Source organism: Anas platyrhynchos, chromosome 1, assembly GCF_047663525.1.
Source record: "Anas platyrhynchos isolate ZD024472 breed Pekin duck chromosome 1, IASCAAS_PekinDuck_T2T, whole genome shotgun sequence".
NCBI lineage: Eukaryota > Metazoa > Chordata > Aves > Anseriformes > Anatidae > Anas > Anas platyrhynchos.
In genome coordinates this window covers 7,911,354-7,935,550 of record NC_092587.1, presented here as the reverse complement: position 1 = coordinate 7,935,550, position 24,197 = coordinate 7,911,354, and the positions used below count along the sequence as shown (strand labels likewise).

At 44.0% G+C, this 24,197-nt stretch overlaps 1 protein-coding gene across 3 annotated transcripts in view; it reads right to left on the bottom strand.

Moving 5' to 3' along the window:
- The window catches only part of ELAPOR2 (endosome-lysosome associated apoptosis and autophagy regulator family member 2), a 101,579-nt gene that overhangs the window by 27,253 nt on the left and 50,129 nt on the right, over positions 1 to 24,197 (bottom strand). The window contains exons 2-8 of one of the 3 annotated variants that reach the window (XM_027460197.3): positions 23,597 to 23,717; positions 8,700 to 8,895; positions 7,535 to 7,682; positions 4,744 to 4,830; positions 2,279 to 2,384; positions 1,502 to 1,654; positions 635 to 723 (exon numbers count right to left, since the gene is read on the bottom strand). In XM_027460197.3, coding sequence (XP_027315998.2) covers positions 635 to 723; positions 1,502 to 1,654; positions 2,279 to 2,384; positions 4,744 to 4,830; positions 7,535 to 7,682; positions 8,700 to 8,895; positions 23,597 to 23,717 — 900 coding nt within the window. Of the gene's footprint in view, positions 1 to 634; positions 724 to 1,501; positions 1,655 to 2,278; positions 2,385 to 4,743; positions 4,831 to 7,534; positions 7,683 to 8,699; positions 8,896 to 8,995; positions 9,134 to 23,596; positions 23,718 to 24,197 lie in introns of those variants that run through there. The other 2 variants (XM_038170128.2, XM_038170132.2) reach the window with 2 other exon arrangements.

Here is a 24,197-nt window from a genome sequence, read left to right as displayed (position 1 = left end):
CCCACTGAGAGGTCAAGCTTTTGGGGGCATGAGACAAGCACATTATATGCAGTTAGGCTCTGCTGCAGTACATGAGCACTCCCAGGCTATATCTATACTGTTATTTAAACAGATCATAGACTCTTCTTTTACACTAAAACCAAGGGGCATGGCACATATCAAACACTCTTCCACCCAAAATGGGTGTAGTCGCATCCAGTGCTCCTGTGCTATGCCAGCACCTGAATTATGCCAGGGCATTGCTGGGACAGGGCACACTGGCACAAGCCAAACATTTGCCAGGAAAGATTGCTCAAGACAGAACAGTAAGGTCTATTCTGGGACAGCACTTCGGCCTGTGCTCCAATGCTGATTTTTTGTATGAGCAAAGAGGCAGCACCAGGGACCCAGTAAGAAAAATCACAAGTGCAAGGAGCTTAGCATTTACCACAATGATTTTTTTAAGTAGATTCAAGACAAGCAGATTTTTACAGAGAAAGCAACTAAAGGATATGCCCACAACTCAGACAGATTCAGTTCTGGAAGCAAATTGGAAAAGTAATTGGGAAAGAAATTCAAAGAAAACCTTGTTTTCAAATCAAGACACCACAGAAAGCTCAAAGAGCTTATAAATAATACCACACTTTCTACTTACTTTTCCTTCCTTATCACATGGGGTGTGGATCTGGAAAAAGTCTTTGCTTGTGCATGGAGGACGCTCTATACACGTACTGGATCCCTCTTCTAAAAAGAAAGTGTGAGGAACAGGATGTTAATCTATCAGATGATCCCTGAAAACAATAGCAACAAGCTTGAAATCTGGTGAGCAAAGTGAGTCAGCAGAAAAATACAAAAACAGAATGAAAAATTAAACTTCTACATGAAGCCAACATGAAACTTCCTCTGAACTGCAGGGGGAACGAGGAAAATACTACCTAAGCTTATACTATCACTGTGACATTCAGTAAGTCATTATAACCAGAGTCACCCTAACCCTTCATTTTCACACAGTAATTCGTGTAAGTTGTCCAAGTATGGAAATATTTCCTTACTTACAAAGAATGAAAACACTCTGACTGATTGGAAAGTCCTTTATAAAACTAGCCTAATTTTTCCTTTCACCAGATATTTTTGCAGAATTCCTGTTCCCATTATGAGCACAGCAGAATGATGTGAACGTATGAAGCAAATACAGAACTGCCAACCAATAACACAAATTACCACAAGAGGGCACAACATGACTGCTATTTTCCCCCATAAAATATATTTGAAAAATCATCTCTGTTCCTTCATGTTAGTATATGTGGCCTTGGCCACAATTGTGTGTGACCCATTATGTACACAAGTGTCCTCTGCAGCTTTTGGGAAACCCCACCTTCATTTCCACTTTTCATATCAACTGGAGACTAAACATCATTGTTGGATAAAATCATTCTTACACCTGCACACAGAGCCACGTGTCTCTTATGACCTTAAGTACTCAGGCTCTCCTGGGTTTGTTTATCCCATTTGATTTATGTACCTGCATAATAGATTTCTTCTTTACATTTGATGCACTCTTTAGCTCCTTTCTCAGAATAAGTGTTTCTTGGACACTCTTGGCATCCAGATGAGCCTGGTTTGTCACTGAAGGTTCCAGGCTTGCAAGGGAAGCATTCAGATGTATATGCAACTCCTGTAAGGTAAACTGCAGGTAAAGCACTGAAATACAGAGAGGCATGCTCCATTACTACAGCCAACCAGCTTATCTGGGAAAACCTGCCATCTGGATTAAAAATCACAGACTTTCAGCACTTTAAAAACTCTGGCTTTACTGATTCTTGATTAATCTTTGCTCAACGCAGGTCTGACCTGTGTAAGTACCTTATACAGCAATCCAAGCTTGATTACACTTAGAAAGGGACCAAAAGAGCAATCCAAGATTAAATACATTCATTAAGTAGTATTTTAACTACCATTGTTATGAGAGATATGTCTATTTTTCACTGTTGAGAGGCTTGCCAATAAACACGGTCTCTGTATAACACATTACAGATAACTTGATTAGTTTTTCCTCTCTTTACGTGCTAACCCAGTCTTCTCCAGTAGATGGCATCATTTACCAGCTAAATTAAATGTTCAGCCTTTTCCCTGACTGAAGTTTTGATGCTCCTTTTGTACTTTAGAAGAGAAGAAAGGCAGGGGAGACAAGGAGACCAAAAAAGCCACTTCGGTGTTTATAGCACACCAGTAGAAAGAGCACTTCACAAACCCTGTGACAAAAGAGTAACATAACAAGTAAAAGGCAAGTATCTCTTACCTTCAATTGTGATGTTTTTCACCAGAACTGGCTTTACCACCTTGGACCCCATGAGAATCCCTGTTGTTCTCCAGTATAATATGTTACTACCTGATTTCAAAGTTACCTGCAAAAATACACATGACAGTTAGCAGGCACTCCCTCACCAAGGAATTATTTTTTACTTCCATTACTCAGATTTTTTGCACCCAAGCAATGATCTTGGCTTTTCCTGAGCTGCTTAGGGAGTCGAGAAGTAATGGGGAGACACCTAGGCAGGTGCTGTAGAGACATCTCTGAAAAGCGTCAAAGTAGAAGTAATAAAAAAGCTATTTGACACCCCAGTTTAATGGAAAAACACCGAAGCTGCTTTTGAACTGGTAAAAAGAGCTAGGAAAATCTGCTCCTGCATTTATCCAGCTACCTCTGGCACTCAGGAACATTTACCTCTAGCTGGATATTCATTGTTTTTAAAGCCTTGAGATACATTTAAAAAAAAGGGGGGGGGGACGGACAAATGTTTGAAAATCCAGGCTTACATGTGAGTTTTCTATACAGGCAAAGCTTTAAAAATCAAGCTTTGCCTAACACTACAACTTCATGAACACTAAGCCAGCACAAACCATGGATGTCCCAGTCTGCAGTCCCATCCTTCCTGCTCATTACTGACCCTGAACAACAAAGGAGGCACAGGAAAGCACCGAGCTTCCAGCTGCTTTGACCTACTTGTCTTCACAATGTGGTTCAGCAGGCAGCTGCACAAGCCTGGGTGGTGGGTTGGTGGCACCATGGGCAGGACAAACAGAAGGAGGAAGGCAGGACTACTTTCAGTAGTGTGATGGTGCCTGCTGACTTCAACTCACCTATATTACTACAGCATCATTCTAGACACTAACAGCAGCAGGTTTACTGAGACCCTACTTGGCCTATAAAGCTGTACTGCATCCACTAGTACAAGATGCTCTCTGCCAACACAGCAATGCTGGCCTGAAGGTGCTCTATCTTTGTATAACTACCCTTACACAAGAATAGGGCTAAACTCTACCAGTATAAGGATCCAGGATATTGGAGTTTAAATCCATGCTGAGCAGCCCTGGCAGGGCTACAGTTTTTGTTCTTCTAGGATAAAGAGTCCGAAAACTCAGCAAAGTAGAGACACAGCACATATTGCCTCCGCTTCCCAGACAACTACAATCCAGAGAAGCACTGGGAGCTGGGTTACTGCAGGCAACAGCAGAAGTGGGACCACATTGATTCAAACTACGCTATTGTTCATGGTGTAGAGATACCCAACATTAGCTGTGGTGCAGCGGGACTAGCATGCTGAAAGCAGAGCTGCAGCAACTGGAATGCTGGGGCCAGAGAAGCTGGCATGACTACATTTGCAGAACAGATAAAAGCCTCAAGGAGATCCAGAACAGCCATCTCACCTGGCTCACATTTACATTTCAGCCAGGCATGCAAGCAGCCTTCCTATCAGTGGACTTGCACTTGCACATCCCGAACGAGGAGCTCATATGGCACCATATCCTGTGCAGATGCAGTCTACTTCTTTTTGTTCACCCAAGTCAATGGCCTGGCCTCAGATCCACCTCTCAGTCCATGCCAGTCACCCCTTCTGACACAGCTTTCCTGCCTCCCAACGTGATTCAGGCAGGGTTTGCACCTGAGCTATCAGGCACTGCCAACCGGAGCTGGCTCGGGAACACAGCTTGTCCTCCAGGAAGATAAGCAGACAATGGAAAACAGAGAGCAGGCTGCTCTCTATGCCAATAAAAACCTTTTTATTCTGGCGTAATGTCATCTACGCTGGGCCTTTGCTGGCATGGCTCTGGGAATTAGGGTATGATGGCCTAGTGGAAAACAGGCGTCAGCATGAGCTAATGAGTCTACACGTGGTCTGCGCAGAGAACAAGCTCAGCTGGCTGGGCTATCAGCCAGGGAAAGAGCTGCTGCTCCCAACGTGGACACACTTATGTTTGCCACAGGAGCCACCCTGGTGCTGCCAGCTTGCTTTTTAACAGAATAAGTTCAAAAGCACAAGTTGGGTGCATGCACTTGGGAATAAAACGCCAGTCCCGCCTGCCTGCACATCACACACGTGCCCACCACTCGCAGCCTTGGCTGAGTGACAAGGAATAATCTCATGGCCTCACAAGCAAACAACTGTTGTAGAAGATTGCAATTACAGTCATGCCGAGTGATTGTGGAATGTGGATTTGCATCAATCTGTTTAGCCTCTTAAAGCACTCAATTCAAGGAAATCGATAGAAAGTTTTTCATCTCTATCATCTGCTTCGGGATCAGCCCCCTAGAGATCTTGGTGATTTTTCCCATAGTACCAGCAAGCTGTGCTTCTTCACATGCATTCACAGGATCTGATCCTTGTTTGTTCAGAGGAAGTCACAGACATTTATAAATGAAAAAACAAACAAACAAACAAACAAAAACACCACACTTGATGAAGTAATTCTTTGCACACTTACAGAATGAGAGCCCCATTCCCCATTGTCTGTCAGCTTCACCCACTTGTCTGCCGTGGACTCCATCTCTTTGCACTGGTCATTTTGTATCTGTTAGTTAAAACACAAGATGGTGATCACAATCAGATGCCTCTCTCTGTCAGCATAATGACTGCTGGCAGGGAATGATAAAATTCAGCTTTGTTCCTGTTGTCTACATATTTAGGACATCAGCTGCCTTATTGGGGTGGGGGGGGGAACTTTCAAAACCTGCTGGAAGCTTACAGTGCCTCTGATAACAGCAACCCTGATGCAGATGAAAAAAAGAGCAGGAGGAGCAGATCTCAGCCTTGTTCTCTCACTGTCTGGTTAGATTTGGATGCTGAGCATCTTGTTGTGGCTGCTTCCTCCTTCTCCCAAGCTCACAAGAGCCAGTTCTTAAACCTAGAGGTCCTAAGCCCCTATATCAGGGGAGAGTTAGGAGAGGACAGCCGAAGGCTAGATGACAAGCTGCTTTCTCCAACATGCTTTCTGGTGCAGCCAATATATACACTGTCTGTTTGGCTCCCTGCCTGCTGACCTCAGAGATGAGAGTGATGTTCTCCAGAGAGAGGGCACATGCCATGGGGTCTGTCCTGGCAGAGGTACAAGGCCAGCTGTCCCTTGGTCAGGCCCAGTGCAGCCCTACTGCTTCTCCTTACAGCAGCGTAAGACACTTGGCCTCAGAGCTTTCCACTCTTCTCATCGCTGTCTTCTCTGAAGATATAGTACCAAGTCCCTTTGATGTATGAGTTCAATTACTCAGCCTTTATTCCAACAGGGAGAGAGGCCATTTCAAAGCTTTGCGCTACAATTTAGAACACCTGGGGTCAAGTCTCTTCCTCAAACTTGCTCAACATCCCACCTGAAATAAGTCATATAACCCCACATCTTCCAGATCAGCTGCACACTTAATTCACACCTAATCCACTGCTACTGAAATGCCACTGTCCAAAGTTTCACAGAAACATAGAACAGTTTGGGTTGGAAGGGACCTTAGAGATCATCTAGTTCCAAACCTACTCTCCCCAACAACAGCTACTCTAGTCAACCTGTGCCAGGGCCTTAACACCCTCTGAGTAAAGAACCTCTTCCTTATATCCAATCTAAATCTACCCTCTCTTAGTTTAAAGCCATCCCCCCTTGTCCTACCAGCACACCCCCTGACACACAGTCCCTCTCCAGCTCTCCTGCAGCCCCTTCAGGCCCTGGCAGGCCACTGGGAGGTCTCCCCAGAGGGGCTCCAGCCTCTGAGCATCCTCGTGGCCTCCTCTGGACTCGCTCTGATCCATCCCTGTCCTTGTGCTGGGCCCAGAGCTGAACGCAGGCTCCAGGCGGGGGCTGAGGAGAGCAGAGCAGAGGGGGACAATCCCCTCCCTGCCCTGCTGCCCACGCTGTGTTGGTGCAGCCCAGCACACGGTTGGCTTTCTGGGCTGCAGGCGCACATTGCTGGCTTGTGTTGAGATTCTCCTTAACTCCTAAGAGCTGCTCTCTATCCATTTGTCACCCATCCTGGATTTGGGTTTGGGATTGCCCGGGACCAGATGTAGGACCTTGCATTCAGCCTTGTTAAACCCCATGAGGTTCGCACAGACCCACCTCTCAGGCCTGTCAAGGTCTCTCTGCATGGTATCCCCTCTTCCAATTCATTCCATCCCTGAAGGATGGTCAAAATCATCCTTAGATATATTTAAGTACAAAGACATACTAAGGAAAAACAAACAAACAAACAAATAAAAAGGGCTTTTAGAGGAGTGTTAAATATGCAATACTGAGAACTACCAAGAGTTATTTATTTGGACATTTCTATAAAGGTTATACAGGGCTGCACCACTCACTGATTCTTGAGAAGGGAATGACAAATTTAAGGAGGTGAATCACTGGGACACAGATAAAAGTAACAATCAAAGAGCCATTTTCAAATCTAGCATTCAGAGAAAAAATATATTCGCTCCTTTGCAGGAGCAGATCAGTCATCCAGTAAAGAAACTAGAGCTAGAATTCATAATCCTGTTACATTCATCTGACAGCAGAAAGCATATTTGCTGCTTTTGCCATCTGAAGAAGGCAGAATAGTCTAATACAAAACTGAAATGGCTATATGATATTACCTGCACTGTCTGTTATCCAAGTGCGATAGATTGCACTGATGTAGCATTAGGAGGGTGCTTCCAGCGCATTGTTTTTATTTCCTTTTCTCATCCTTACTAAGGATAAGGACACTTTGCACTTTTGTCAGAGCTTCAAGAAGCTTTTACCAACACAAGCTAAGACCTCACACTCCTGTGTGATAGCCTGAGCAGTGTATTTCAGACAAAAAACAGAGCTCATCTGACAAGGAGAGAAGCAGTAACAGAGGATAAGACTGAAGATTTCCAGTCCTCTCCTGTCCTGAGCTGCCCTCCCATTAAGTCACTCTCTGTCCCAAACAGCAGGTCCAATGCTGCCTGGAAAAGCAGTGCAGCTCTTGGTGGGAGCTTCTAAAGCATCTCGGCAGCCTGGGGCACATACACTGCACTGCAGAATACAGTGCTGGGAACCCCCCAGCTCTTTGGACCCCAACCTTTCTATCTACAAGGGTAGAACCAGGCTGCCTTTCTCATTTGGGTCCCATCTGATCAAATCATTTCAGTAATTTGGGTCCAGCATGGCAGAAGCCCTGCCAGGCTTTTCCCATCCAGAGCTATGTAAAGGGAGGGAAAAGCTGGGTTTGGTAGTCTTTTCTGGATTGAAATCTTACAGTGTAAGGTTGGATTCATCATATAAAAGGCCTTACAAAAAATTCAAAGAAGATGTTGTTGTCTATATACTGGTATTCAAAGAAGACAGAACCGGATTTCTTCAGGTGCACAGCGTAGATGAGAGAAACTGTACAATCATCCCTGTTCGACTCTATGTAATTCCCTCGGGGCGTCCACGAAGAGCTGATGAAGGTAAACAAAACAAACCTCAGCTCAGATCACAGGCACCAAGGAAACATTTCTTACAGCACAATACAAAAACATATTACTTAATAAAGAACCCAGAATCCCACGGTAGCTAAATGCAGCAGATTTGTTCCTGGATTCCCGTTTAATTTTCACTTTAAAATAGTATTTATCATTAAATCTGTTCACGGGAAGAGATATGGTACTAGTAATTTAGATCCCCAGCCTACTCAGTAAAGGTTTGTAATCAATAGGTCCAACATATTTTCAGTCATATTCAGAAACAGCCTCCTGCAACCACCATCAGTCTCTAAATAGGCTGTGAAAGTAACTTTTAGCCGCATTTACTATACCGTGACCCGAGAGCTTTCCAGCTACAAATAAGCACAGCTCCAAGCTGGTCTTAGACTCACTAGCTGCTGATGAGTCCATGGAGACTATGATGACAGCAAAGAAATGGCTAAAAACTTTGCTTCCCAGCAACTCTTGCTTGCCATTACTAGGGCTGTTTGCCCTCTGGAGAGCTTAGGTAAATCATTAAGCTGGCTTTGTGCAGCTGAGAGGTTCAAGGTAACCACAATGCAGCTTTGCAGTGTCTACAGCACTCTCTGTACCTATCCTTCCTGCTGCATTGTGTAGTTTTACACAGATTTTCACTTCTGACAGAGAAATATTTCCCTCTGTGTTTATGGAGCTGAGCTTTGCCTAATGGCACTGCCTTTGCCAAACCCCAAATTTTGAAGACTCTGTTCCCAAGAGTCCATACCACTCCACTTCTGGATTGAGGATGTTCTATAGCATAAATATAATTTATGTCACTCCCCAAAATCATGCAAGACAGATCCCCTCACTGACTTGGCTGCAGGAGCTCTGTCCATGCCAACAACCCACCTCCAACCACACACTCACTGCTGAGCAAAGACCTCTAGTAGCACACGGGTATAGAAGCTCTTCTTAAGCTGTCTCAAGGCTCACCCATTGCAAGGTAACCCAGATACACACAGCACTTCTTACTTGTTGCAGCTGTCAGCTTTATTCTCAGACGAGCCAACTGCCGTGTCCATGAAAGTCGCCACGTTGGAGAATCCTGCCGGCAGCTCATCCCACTCATCAAATTTGATCCCGCTGCCCAGTGAGTAGGTCCCCTCAGCACATTTGCTGCACACCTGGTTCTTCATCTCCAGGTACTCACCAGAGGCACAGGAGAAAGCTGGGGAGATAACCATTTCCAATGTATTAAAGGAAAAAATTAATCCCAATTAGTTTCCATTATTTTTTTGCCACTTAATTAATTGTGAACTGACACTAACAGGAACCAAACAGGAATGTCCAAACCCCAGGAACACAACAGCTGAACTCCCAGCATGGCATGTGAAATTCAGATGTTCCCCAGTGCCTGTTTTCTCACCAATGTGGTGGCACTGAAACCAAATCTCAGATGAGGGCTCCTGATTCGCAGCTTGTCTCCATTGTCAAAACAAGATTTAGAAATTAAATCTCTACCCACAAACTATGCTCAGAAGCAATTTGTGAAAATAAGGGCTTGTAATACAGTTCCCCTCACTCTCACTCACCTGTTATACCTTGAGCTCAATTAAAATTAGCAGCACCTGAGAGAGCAGACTCACATTACCCACTTGTACTATGAAGAGTACACAGTGGCACACAGGCTCTAATGTAACTGTACAAACCTTGGATGAAAGCTGCAGACCTAATCTAAAGCTCTCTCCACATTTCTCTTCTCGTGGACTGCCTAAAAACCATTGCACATCTCTTCTGACAGACCAGGTGGTCTTGGGAAGGACCATCAATGAGCCTGTGTCTAACCAATGAGTTTGACTGGGGTGCTGTTAGCATGCTGAAAAAATAAACGCTCGTTTCCAGCATAGCAAAGAGGAGTTTAATGTATGTAACTAGGGGAAGTATAATGTAGAAGATGTACATGAAGTGATAATCCTGCTTTCCCACAGCTCTGTGCTGCATCTCATCCTCTCCAAGACTTGATGCCCTGGATGGAAACCAAATGAGCACTTTCCAAAGCACAAAATATCTCTTGGGTGGTTGGAGGGTTTATAAACATAACTGTGCCACTCAACCCAAGTAGAACACAGAGTGAAGCATACAACTCACATCCCAAGAGATGCTGGGAATTTTTACTGAAAGTTTCACACGTGCCACACTGTGCAGTGACAGATATTCCATAAACTCACTTTGAGAGACAGAAGCTCACAGTCTGAGAAGCCGTGGGACGAGATCAGACTGCTAGCCAAAGCAGTGAAACTGGCCCAAAACAGCTGACGCCAGCTGAAGTCCCGGCATATGTGGTTTTATAGATGTGCTGATGTTTATCTAACTGCAGAAAAACTTGTTTGACAGTAAGAATTTGAGAAAGACGTGTCTGCGTAACAGCAGTTTCCATCCGAACCCAACCTGCAGCTCAGGCTCCCGTTTGTGAGCCCGCTCCCACGACATTTCTTTGTGTAATTGCCCTTGACAGGCAGCACCGGAATGCAGATAAAAGGTCCCTTTTGATGGAAAGCTCTGCCAAAGGGCCATTATCCCCTCTTGGTCATATCGACATACTCTCAACCTGAACCAGTGGAAGTCAAGTCAACAAACCTGTTCTTCTAACCCCATCGCTCACTGGTGACGCACTGAGACTGAAAGTGAGCAGGAGCCAGCAGGGATGGGTGCTGGGTGTACGCAAGGAAATCCTGCTGCAGTGGGAGAATGGCTTTCTTCAGCCTCCCAGAGACAAGCCATGAGCACTTCCCCATGTGCCTGCCTGAATCGAGACCACAGACAGTTCACCTTTTCACCTTAATTTTGTAAATTTACTATTTCGGCAATGCTAATATACCCTGCCTTATTTTTTTCCTTGAAGGTTGCGGAGAGAAACCATCAGGAAGGGAAATAAAAAAGCGAGCTCCATCCTGACATTCAAATCCTTTAACAGCTCCAATGTGTTTTTTAAGAAAGTTAAATAGCAAGAAATGGAGAGTGCTGCTTAACCACACGTTCCAGATTTGTGAATTTCGAATAAGAAGTCAGTAACCGAGAGAATTTTGCTGCCATAACGAAGGCGCAGCAGGCAGCAGAGCCTCCTCTTCAAACTGAGTGAGGTTGAGCAGAGATTATTGCTTTAACTGGACTAATATCTTTTAACTCCTTGAAGCCCGATCATTTTAGAGAGAGAAAAACAGAGTACAAGAGATCAAACAAGCTGCCACAGAGAGCACTGCCATCCATCACTCACCTTCCGTGTGAGGGATGAGCCTTTTAAGGTTGAAAATTACCTTTTTTCTCTTTTCTAAGAATCCCATTTCAAAGGGAGCAGCACTTCCCATCAAAACACGTAGGTGTGCAAGCAAACTAAGCTCTGAGCATGCCAGCTGCTTGCCAGGTTCAATTTGGGGCTGAACATGGCTAATGGCAACACGAGCCGCTTTTGACATTGGAACAGATGCCTCGTCTGGGCTCCTTCCAGGCAGTGGAGAGTGGCTGGAGGGGGAAAGGGAAGAAAGACCACGAGTGCTGGGATGGTTTCCTCTCCTGGCATCACACAGCTTGCTCTTCCAGCAACAGGGGAGCCCAAAAGCCAGGCCAAAATTTCACCAATGCAAGTAACATCGATTCAGGTGTTCGTCCCAGCTGGGGACAGGCAGGCTGCGGCCATGCCCAGAGGGACCCCATAGAGCAGATGTCCCTCACGATGGGCCAGGAGACACTTGGCCAGGGGACAGGGCACAAACAGATGATCCATCCCAGGGCACTGGCGCTGTGCCTTGCTCGTGGCTGCTCTGTCTCATTATAGACCCAGCAACCCCTTGTCCACAGAAATGGTTGGCAAGATCGCAGCACCGCTGTGTTTGTGGGGCAAGCTGCTGTCAAAGGACAGCACCATCAAATAGGAAATTAAGTTGTGAAGTGAAGTTACAGCGGTCTACATCATATGTTTTGGGTGTCTGCTCTCACTTGTCACCCCTCTCGCTTCATGCTCTCAATGGAAAATTAATCCCCCTGGTTAGAAGTAGCCATTGCAAACATCACCTGCCCCTGACCCCAGAAACCATTTGATTAAGGATTCAATACTACATTTTTGCAGAAAACATCCTTATTGAATAGTTCCCTGTGTTTTTATGCTGTTTTGAAAACACAACTAAGGCTGCTGAATCACGTAGGCAATTCTCAAACCCTTTTCCAGAACTATTGATCAGGTTCAGACCTCACTGCTCTAAAGCACATTTTTGCTCTCCCTCTCCAACTGCAAACCATCCTATTACACTTTCAAAGTATCAGCTTGGTGCTACACACCAGCTTACACATCTTGTGAAGACCAAATTTGATCTTCTGTCTCTCTGTGAAAAAAAAAAAAAGAAAGAAAAGAAAAAAAAAAAAAAAAGAAACATCTTAAAAGGTTTTGTTGTGGTTTGTACAGGGGACCAGTCTCGGTAACAAAAGATGCTGTAATGCACAGACACTGCCACGTGCAGCCACACACACTCACACGTGCATGCAATAAAGCTGACACAGATTCACTTCATAAAAAATTAACAAGAGCTACAGGGATAATACCCACCAAAAGCATTGTATAAGTCTTGTCAAACAGACCTCATTTCATTCTCTAAAAGGATTACAAGCCACCTGATAAAGGTGGCTGAGCGGATGTAACAGACTTCAGCTTTCCAAGACAATTAACTAAGTTTGGCGTGTCATTTTGACAAACGAAGGCAGCACCACACAATACCAGTAAAGCACATCTTAATTGGATTAAGAGGTGCCTGAGAAACAGATCTCAAACGGGGCTGTCGGTGGGTGGGAGATCACCACCAAGCAGGGAGGATGGGGGCAGTTCTGCCTCCTGTGGCACTAAGTTACGTTTTTATCAATAATCTGCAGGCAAACAGGAAAAGAACAGTATTAAAATAGGGTGAGAGATTGAGTGGTAAATCTGAAGGCAGTGCAAGGGATTCAGATTTGTTGGCAGTCCTGAACGAAGCCAAAGTCAGCGTGTTTTAATAAAGTTCACGGTGAAGGTAAGCCACTGAAGGCAATGGGCTCTAGCCCTGCCTGCAGAAAGCAGGAACACATCCCAGAGAGAAGAAACCTGAAGGTTGGAGTGGGTCTGCCATTCCTCAAGAGCTTTCACTGTCATGATGTGCAAAAAGGAGCTAATGAGATCTGTGGATATATTCAGAGGTGGAGGTAGAGACGTGTAGGATGAAACGTGTGTATTATGGGCAATAGGGCTGTTCTGATATTAAATATGGTTCTGATTCTGCATTTTTAAGAGGTCGCTGGGGAAAAAAAAAAAAAAAAGGAAAAAAGAAGAAAAAAAGGAAAAAAAAAAAAAAGATTTTTCAAGATTACGGATAACGAGCCTTGCAGTGAGAGATTTGAACAGCTTAGTCTGTTTAGTTTATCAGGGAAGATTGAGTATCAACAATAAACATATAAGTAACTCCAGGGGGAGAAAATATAGGATCCCACGGACTCTTTAATCGAGTAGGGGACTGCATGACTGCATAACAAGAGCTACCTTCTGGAAGCTGTAGCCAGACACATCCAAATTGGAAATAACATGCACATTTTTAATAGCAAGGATGACTGATCACTGGAACAATCTGTCGTGGCATGTGATGGACCCTCTGTCTCTCAAGTGCTTTATACCATAACTGGACACCATATGGAAGAAAAGCTCGCGCCAGATACAAATTATCAGCCTCACCATCGGCCTAACTGAATGCATTTTAATGACCTGGGAGGTCAAACTAGTGAAAATAATTAATCTCCCTCCTCTTAAACTCTGTGAGTCAAGAGTGATGGTATCTTACCTCCCTCCTGGGGTACACCATCAACACGAGGAGTCCTGAAACAGGAGCCCTGCACACTGCGTAGCTGCTTCCAAGAGTGCCTGTAATACATTACTTTTCAGATCTGATAGCACATTACAATCACTTTGCAGACGTGGAAACAGCTCCCCGGAGGGCAAAACAAACCATAAGTGGTCTTGCCTCACTTGATCTTTGACTGCAAGGGTCACATGCTGCCTTTTAGTACAGCTCTGGCCCTCCCAGTGATTTCAATGGGCTGGTGCCAAAGTTGTTTGACACATTTCTGTTCCAGTGACTGATTTTAACACTCTCACCTTGCCTCACCTCCTGATGCTGGTCAGGAGAGGCTCATCATTGAACAGGACTGGACTAACAAGGGCAGATCCTCACACATATATTACTGCTCATCTCCTTCTGAGGTCTGAAACCAGCTTCTGTAGTGTTTGCTCACATCAAATGTCTCTCAGATATTGCTGTCCTATGAGGGGAATATTTGGGGTTTCACCAGAAGATAAATCAAAGCTGCCTTGATGCCCAGCATCCTCCAACATCAAAACCACAACCTATTCAATTATTGCTTTCCTCCCTTATGCTGCCCTGGCCCATCTTACACCTTCCCTCAGCTAGTTTCACATCCCAAACCACTTGTGCCCGATAATTCTCCCTCTATTGGTCTTCTCAGTAGGCATTTACCTCCAGACATTTCTCATTAGCGATACCTAAAATTATTTCTGCTCTTCTGTCCATTTTGAATGTTCATTCTGTTTGTGTGCATCTTTCCTTGCACCCTGGCTCTCAATAAATAAATAAATAAATAAATAAAATAATAATAGCGACACAGGATTGGATTTTGCCAGATTATAAAATTAGAAGGGGTAAAAATGAAATGATTCTACCTAAACCAGTGAAAGTATACAGGAAAGATAGCCTAAAACATTGACTTTCCAACTCTCTCTCTCCATTCCTTTGTTCAGAGTCCCTGCAACGTTGTCATCTCCTGCAGGCAGGCTCTGAGCTGATTTATATCTCACTCTCCCATGGGCAGAGGCAAAAACCTTAACTCAGAAAGGCAATATGAGGTTGGCAGCATCACGCAGTTGTCCCTCTGAACAGCTGCTGGGTTCAGCAGATGCATGCCACAAACCTAGATGGGAAGACGTGGCCAAGGACAAGTGCATCGAGCCATCTGTTCAGTGATACCCTGGGACATCAGGGTCCACATGACATGGCACCAAGGACCAACCAAAATGTGGGATGAGGAGGGGAAAAAAAAAAAAAGTCAAAGGAAGAGAGGAATTCATTGCTTTATTATTAATGTTTCCTATAATCTCAGCCAGCTTCAGAATGTCTTCCGTGAATAATTTATACGAGGCTTCTCCAATAGACTGTGAATAATTGATGTTCGTTTTCTTCAGTCATTATATCCCAATGTGTTATCAGCAACCAGACTGAATCTTAATTTAAGGAAAAAGTCTGTCAAGCCTGTTTGGACTTGAAATGCAATCACACTGAGAGGTGAGCTAACCTGGAGAAGAGTAACTTCCGTGGAAGAGACCCTTCCATTTCTTGAGAGTAAATATTTTCTTCTTTTATCCAATAAATGACAAAATAAACCAACACTTTTTCTGGTTCACCTCTTTGACAGGAACAGTACAATTTTCCCCAGCTGGCATGGCTTATGGGACATTTTTATTATCGCTTTTATTTCATCAGATGGGCACTGAAAGCTGTGCTTTTGGAACTGGAATATTCAGCAAATTCATGAAGGAAGTAGGACACGGAGGGAAGGAAGAGAGACATCACCAAAAGGCTACCACGTATATTTGCTGCCTGGGATACAACAGCCATCGTAATGGCTCAGCACTGGAGATGTCAGGGAAATGTGTCAGTAGGAAATGTGCTGTAAGGTCAGTGAGTAGCTCTCCAGTCCCTGCTGGGCTCGTTTCCATTGCTCACCAATCAAAGTACAACTGGCTTCTAGTGACTTTGGAGTCTTCTGCAGTGGGCTGGCAAACGTGCCCCATGTCTTACAGGAGACTCTTGTCCTGATGCAGTAACTGGAGAAAGGACAGGAAATCGTAAGGAATCCCAAGTGACCCAAAACAGTGGTGTCTGAGCAACTGCATTGAGCTTGAGGTATCCACTAACTGGATTACAAGTGGACCTCAAATAGCAACTCTGGTTGAAAACACTCAGCTACCTCCATTCTATTTTTCTGACGTGACAAAATCGTTGTGATCACAGTCTCTCTGCTTGCCTCTCATCCTTCTACAAAGCCACAGCAAATCTCAAGGTCTTGCCAGCTTCTTTCCAGTTGGAAGAGGACTCCGAGGAAGCTGTGTTTAACTTATTTAATTGCATCATGTACACAAGTAGGGCAAAGGAATCATCAAAGGACACTAAGGCCAATCTTACTCTTGGAAGTCTCAATACACACAGCAACGCACAATTCTCAGTAACGCTTCCCTGGGAATTAAAGTCTGTGGGTTCAGAGCAAGCTCTTCTGATTTTTTAAATATTTACCTAAAAAGAGCTATGCATCAAAAAGCAAACTGCAACTTTTTCTCAAAAGACACTGCATTGCTCATGCACAGAGGAAAAAGTCTGGAGCAATTTCTTGTAAAATTGCATTATCTCCCTGGACAGCAATACGCATTAGGAAAACATCCAGGCAGGAAATGCCAAGATAAAATGTAGCCTCATGTCTCAGCCCAGGTGAGAGCCCTAATGCCATCAGTAGGATGTACCTAGCTGACTCAAGTTAGAAACATTAGCTCTTTAATACTGATGCTGCAAGAGGGATGGAAATACACATTTGTAGGAGTGCTTTGCTAAATCACAGCCTTTCAGCTGTGGCTCTCAAACTGCCAGGCACACCACTGCCAGCTCCACATCTTTACTTCTTGGCAGCCTTGTATTAATTTCTCGGTTTCACAGCAGTCCTCAGAGCAGTGTCTGCTGCTGTATGATGGTCCCCTCCCCATTGCACCCTAGTGTGAAAGCACTTCTTGTTCCTTCCAGGAAAAAGAAAAAAAAAAAAAAGAGAGGAAAAAAAAAAAAAAGAAGAAGAAAAGAAACAGAAAAACTTTCCTAGAAATATGAAAAAAGCTCAGATAAAATTGAGTTGCCCAGTCCTGCAGTTCATATGCACAAAAGTGCCCCTCTATATGACCACAACAATGAAATCTATTTCTTGCACATCTCGCTGTTCATGTCAGAGCTCACTGCAGAGCCAGAATTACATACTATTTTTCTCTCTCTGACATTTTCAATTACTAGGTAAAACATAATAGGAGAAGGGCCAAATCTACAGCAAATTGAAAAATGCTCAGATTCCCTCAATTTTATCCCCACTATGAATCCTTTTTTTGGTATTCAAGTTTGAGAGCAACTTTTCCTATGTGAGGATGGATTCTTACATGCTGACCAGCAGCTTCATGGGACTCATGTGACTGTTCAGCTGAGAGGGGAAAAGGGAAGGTGTTAGTCAAAAGGAGGGAGGAGGTCAGAATATACCATTAGAGGACGCAATCTCAAAGATGGGGGAATGAAAGGAAAGAACTTCTGAATAGACTTCTTGAACATTGCCTCAAAACAGTACTTTCCTACAGCCCAGGATACCCAACGGCATCGGTCACCTCGTGTAAGTATCTATGTGCACATGCCAGATCTAAGTGACGTGGTTAAACACCAGCAGCCATCAATAATAGCTTGATCTCATTGTTTCTTCTAAGGTGAATACCCAAAGCAACAATGTCTGAAAAAAATATTCGTACATGAAGGTTGCTAGACAAGATCTAGTCCTTTCAAGCCATGAGAAAAAAAGAGAATAGATACATGCCAAGTCCTCAGAGCTATGCTGATATCAACATATTCACTCTTTTCAATTGAAACAAAGAAATTCCAGTTATTTGAAAGCCCTTTAGCAAGACCAGAAAATAATCCTCAATGAATGTCAAATAAAAAGGGGAAAAAAACCCTCCCTGATTATGTGTTACGATTTAAACGTTTGCTTCAAAAGCCATAACTCTGGACTTCTCTAAGCCTTAAATAAATGTCACTGTTTAAAAATAGCACTACTCACAGGCATATATTTGCGTGTACATTCACATCTACAGGCAGTGAGGCCCTGTCCCAGGCTGCCCAGAGGAGCTGTGGCTGCCCCATCCCTGGCAGTACCCAAGGCCAGGCTGGATGGGGCTTTGGGCAGCCTGGGCTGCTGGGAGGTGTCCCTGCCCATGGCAGGGGGTGGCACTGGGGGTCCCTTCCAGTGCCACTGGGGGTGGCTTTGAGGTCCCTTCCAACCCAAACCATTCTGGGATTTTATGGTGTACGTGTGCAATAATATAAACATTAAAGAAACTACTGAAACTTCTCATTGCTATTTTCAAGGCTTCTTCAGCCAAATTTCTAAATTCTAGGTAAAAACTCTGGAAGAACAAATTATTTAGCATGAAGACTAAAAAGAATTTGCCCGAATATGAGCACTTGTTGACAATGAGCAGATATAAACTGACATTTTCCATCAGAAGGCTGTAGCACAAGCACACAGATATTGTCAGATGTTTAACATTATTTTATATTTTATCAGAGACAGAGAGGATATCAAACTCAAAAGGTTTCTATTTAAGTTTAAACTTCTGTTTGTTTTCCATTGCAGAAGCAGAACGGTAAAATCAAAACTCCTGTGGATCACTTAAATTGCCTTAAAGTGTTATAAAACCTACAAGTCTTAAAAAGGTCACTTGCCTTAATTGTGTCTAAAGTGCGCTGTAATTAGCAGAAAGATCTATATCTCCTCCTGTGGTTTCCTAGGAGCAGATTATACAAGTTTGAATAAACTCAACAAACACAGCTCAGTAGCAATAAATCAGGACAAATTTTGCTCTCAGGACCCAGCATAGTCCCTTGTAAATAAGGATGCTCTATTTTCCGGAGTCAGTGGAGCTTTCCACAGTCACCACTCGGTGTGTGCTCATACACCTTGCCTTAAAACTGAAGCACATTTCTGATTTCTAGAAAGTTTCTCTTCTTTAGTAGTACCAGGTAGAGATAGAATTTGCCAAGCAGAACCATGAATAGTTCCATATTATCAATGTTTTTGTGCCTCCTTTCTTAAGAAAACTTTGTAATTATAGATGGCTTCTGGATGCTGACTCTGACAGGGACCTTACCAGTCCTCTTTTCCCTTGAACACAGCAAATTCATCTCCTTTTGAAATTGTTCTGTTCATTATGCTCAGTAAAGTTTTGTTATTAATTATGTAAATAGCACCACTAAAATTAACATATATTTATGAGATAAGGTGCAAGCTCATTTGTTTAGGCTGACAAAAAAAAACAAAAACAAAAAACATACAAACAAAAATACTCTCATCATTGTATGCAATAAGAGAGTTAATATTAAAAGGAATTTGAGGTCAAAACATGAACCATTTAAGCCCTTTTTGTTGATGAAAACAGCTCTGAAGAGTGAATCAGTGCATCTGTGTACAGTAAGGGCACGCCCTGAACCAGGTATTTGGGTTGTGCTGGAGTGAAGGGAGACAAAGAGAGGAAGGGAAGGAGACCAGGAAAGAAGGAAGGCTCTGTGCTCAGACCTTTAATCTGAGTGTAAAACACGCAGCATATGGTCAGGCTGGAGGAAGAGCCTGACTGTGGCCACTGAAGCACACTGTAGTGTAGTGTCAGCAGGAGCACAATGCCAAAAGGTCCCTATTAAACACTACATACAGCCCAGACTCCAAAATAAAGGGCTTTCAAAGACACCAGCCATAGAGGGGGTCCAGGCTTAGCCCCAAGAGCAAACTGCTTCCATCAACCGCAATAAATATTTTCCATTGAAAAAGCCAAGTATACTGCCCTGGTGGCTGTGATCCTTATCAGCTAAATTCCTTTCCCGCTATCAGGCTTGTGAGGAGATTAGAGTGAGACCTGTGGTAATTAAAAATGAACGAGACCAAATTAGTTAAACACCCTGCTGATTGTCAAGAAGTAATGGAGTGATTCAGGCAGTCTGGATCCCACTGATGGGGGATCAGTGGGATCTGCCTGCCACCTCCCCCAGCTCCATCCTCCCTGTGTGTACCAGGCCTCCAAAAGCCCTCAGTAAGCACCTGGAGAGGACATCTTGAACATGAAGCAGAGGAGAGCCATGAAGAGCAGCTTTAGGAGTAATAAACATTGCCTTTTTCCTAGCCAAGATCCTCGCTGCTGCACATTTCATGCATCTCTTTCCAGGATTTCTTGCAACTGTGATGTGCCGGTGTTAGAAGCATGACTCATCTCTGAGCAAACATGAGCATGAAGGAAAGAAAGAGCAAAATGAGGCCATTCAGGAGCATTGGCCAAGCAGGAGGTAACACAACATGCTGAGCACCAAAAGGCAGGTTGACACCAATGTGGGGTCTGAAAGTGGTGCTTGCTGCAGCCCCACAGGGCAAGGAGATCAGAAAAAAAGAAGGGAGGGTTTCCTGATGGACTGGAGTGAATTGCAGAAAGGTCGTGTTGCCCCAGTGCATTGCGAGTGAGCTTCTGTCCTGCAGAGCTGCTTCTGCACCATCACTCCTGCATCTGGGTCACAGGGCAGCAGCACGTCCTGCAGCATCACAAATACCTGCCCCGTGAGGTTCCTTCTTTCCTCCTGCCTCCAATCTGCATAGGAAAGATGAGGAAGGGAGCGTGGCAGGAGGGGATGGTGGGTCTTTATGCTGCTCTGTGCTCATGGCAAGGAAAAGGCAAAAAAAAATCCTTCGTCTTATACCACATTATAAAGCAGTCAAAATATGACAGTCCTTCCTACTCTGAACCCTCTGACTAATTCTCAGAGGGACCAGTCTTCTCTGCAGGTAAGCTTGGCTGATTATATTTTTGAAGACCCAAAAAAGGTCTCGATCCTGACATGTTTTGGAGACTACAGCCATGCCAGGAAATGCTGGCAGTCGCTCTCAGTGGGTCACCGTCCACTGTGCTTTGCAGGTCAGCATACGCTTCTAAACACAGCAGAGCACGGAGATACCCAACCCAATTTAAAATAGGTTCATTTGAATGAAAAGCAGGGAAACACAACATCCTGAAAATGAGCACATCTTGAGACACCAGCCGAGCTCCGTGCCATAGTTAGATTGCCCCAGATACGTGAAGCACCTGAGCTAATACATTTTTAGCAATCTCAAGTGTCTTTGCACTCCACTGGAGACCGCAGTCTAGACATATTTACAGAGATGATTGGAGACGTTTAACATATTGTGAAATCATCTTTCCAATTCCTAGTTCAGGCACAATTTAAACAGAACGACTGCTGAGCGTTTGGAAGCTGGAGAGGTTCACGCAGTATTCTCATGATCCAAAATTAATGACAGCCTGCAAGTCACTTCTGTTTTCAGGGAGGAGTAAAGATCAATAGCAGATATTCTCAAGCGGCAGACATTTCCAAATAGATGAAAACAACCGCAAACAAAACATCACGAAGTCAGCAGCAGTGGCAGATGTGTTCCAAAAAAACACATTCTCACCCAGATTCTTCCATATCCACTGTGTCCTAGCTGCCAGCAGGGACCACTGAAGGCTTTGCCAACCTCCAGGAGATAAAAAAAGCTCTCAGAGCTCACACTGCTGTACAGCTGCTCTTTTAAGAGCAGAGACATAGTTGGCTCAGCTATATCTTAGGACTACAGGAACCCAATCATACCTTCTAAAGATAACAGGTCTCCAAAGTTGGAAGTCACCTCATTTGTGGTGATTGTACTGTCATCCCCAGCTCTGTAGGGTGAAGGACTGAAAGAGAAACTTTAAAGAAGTCCAGGACACTAACAAATGTCAGGAGGAGTCCCAGTGTCAGGATGCTCTGGCACAGGGTAGGATCTACAAGATGCAGCAGAATCTGGAGTGTAGAATGGCCAGAAAGACTCATCTCAAAACAGGTGCCAAACTGACGATATTTCTCAGTGCTCCTTGGGATGAAAAACACTAGGCCTATGAGAAAACATCCGGATATTTTGCTGTAAAACCGACCAAGTTAGCCAAACCCAGTGTAAGGGTTATTCCCAGGACAGTCTGACAGTGACTGACTGCTGCCGACAGAATCACGTTTTCAGCCTGAAGGATTAGCTGCTCTTAAAGCATGAGGTGAAAGATTAAGAGATGTGAAATCTAAAATGACTTTTCCAATCAGAATATAGCCAGACATCTCCTGAAGCCAGATAATATACTACAGGAAAAAAAAAAAAAAAAGTCAACTATCCAATTGCTTCTCAAAGCAGCTGAACTGCCATGGGACTTAAAAGCAACACTTCAAGGAGGAGAGACATCTACTGAAATGAGTTTTCCAGTGAATTTAACAGAATCCCATGTTTTGTATGTAATATCACAGCCAATCTACTGGGCAAAGCTTTTCTCTTGTCTAACAGGGTGCCAGAAATGGAGAAGCTGTTGTTATAAAACAGTTGAATTTCCTCTGGAAATGATTTAAGACCAGGAAGACATGCAAATAAGAGGAGAAGAAACAAGGTAAGTGCACCATTTGTTAAAATCTGTATCAGAAAGCTGGGGATAATGTAATGCTGCTGGACCTTAAACCATTTATCACAAGGTTTGCAAAGAAATAGTGTGCATCAGAAAAAATGAATTATGCCCACGTACTTCAGAGTATGCCAGAAGTGGTTGTGCATCAGAAGGGAAAACACTATCTGCTCCTTTATGGAGCAGACAGCAAAAAAAGAGGCTTGAAGTACAAGGGAGACTCCCTTGAAGTACAAGGGAGGCTTGAAGTACAAGGGAGTAGGAAAAAAAAAAATAACAGGAGGGAAAATTAATAGGACAAAATATATAAGCAAGTATCTGGAGAGCTTGTAGGCTCTTTATCATCAGAGGTCCCTGGAAACAGCCCAGCAAATATCAGCCACAAATTACAAAGTCACAAGTGTTATAGCCATTTGGGCTAGGGCATGAATTAGGGGATCACCTGAGGTGCTTTCCAGTCCCATAGTTCTGTAATCGAATATACATCCCACATAGATCACACTTTTAAAACCCCAGAAACAAAATGCAAGCACCAGGAGAGACACAGGCAGCTTTTCAGCTGATGCTTGCAGGAAGTCAGAAATCTTCCCATGGTCAACACTGCTGTAGGAAACATTTATGTGCCGTATGCTGGAGCATGTGCTGTAATGAAATGAACAATAAACCTTTACAGGAGGAGAGTCAGAAGTGAATAAAAAGTCACCTCTTCTACAGTAGTACTGAAAGGACACGGCCATCATTCTTCCCGTTTGTCAGATACAATGATTCATAGCCCCTGGTAGAAATTACTGAGAAAATAAAGCACCGCTAGGATCTGTAGTGAAAAGAATTGCTAGAGTAAGGAAGTGTGATGGGAAGGAGTATTCAGCTTGGGAAAGCTGCAAATCAGCAAGAGAACAGTTCAAATGTGCTTGTAGAGTGGCAGTTTGCTTATGTCCCCAGACAAAAAAAAAGAACAAAAAACCCCCACCAGTATCAAGTTCTATGAGAACACTCTGAGTTGTTAAAATAAATAAATAAAATACAAAAGCTTCATCATGAAAATAGCACAGGAAGGTAAGACATTTACCATTACTTATGCCTTTAGCTTATTATCAGTTAAATAATGCAGGTGATGATGGACACCATGCAGAAGTAATTTGGCCACTGTACATCACCATTTTGGCCAGTGCTAGAAATGAGCATGAGAGCTTCAGAACATTATGGCAGCTCAAGGCAAGCAACCACAATTCTTCAAGAGGTGTTGTGGTAGATCTGGCTTGTCTGTGAATTACCACACAGGGGTACCTGCAGCAGGTATTGATGAGTTTTACAGCTGTGCTGTGAAGACAGTCCCTGCTCCACAGCTCCAAGACAAGGGGAAGGACTGGAGGGGGATACACAAAAGACCCAGAAGGAAAGGACAACTCAGGGACATTCGGGATGTTGGCGACAGAGCTAGGAAGAATCATATCACCTGCATCTCAAAGCCCTTCCAAAGGTTTTGTTGGCGTCAGTGCCACATAGGGTAAATAGCACAGACAGACAGAAACGGTCTGTAAAATGAAAAGTGACATACTGCATTCCTTCCCTTTCACAGGGTCGGGTAGTCCAGAGCACTCCACCGACGGATTTGGGACTGCCACCCTCCATCTGGAGCCACTGCTGTCGCACTCTGTGTACTCGAAGTGGTAATCTGTCTGCAAGCAATTACAAAGAGTTTCAGTTTCATCATAACATTTGCATATTAAGCACATTAATCAAGACCGGGATTAGCAAACTCAGTTATAATTAAACCAGAAAGGAAGTAGCTGCCGTGGAACATAGTGTGCAGCACTGTCAATGCTTTGATGATCATTGTGGATCATCACAGAGCAAGCACAAAGCGTGCCCAGAGCTGTGCTGCACAAATGTAAGGCAGAGGGGGTGGGATTTGCAAAAACACTTGAGAGAGGGGACACAAATTCCAACAGAATTTTGTTTCCTAGTCTCTTAGAGCAGGATTGATCCCAAACCTCTGGCCATCAGGGTATCTGACCTACGGACACCTATCCTAACCTATGCTGCCCTAGAAACACGTCCTCTGTGCACACAAGGATTACCTGGGGGACAATCTTTTCCTGTTCCTCCTATGACCCCTTGCAGCAGTGGCATGCCACATAGTGCAGCATGGAGCAGAA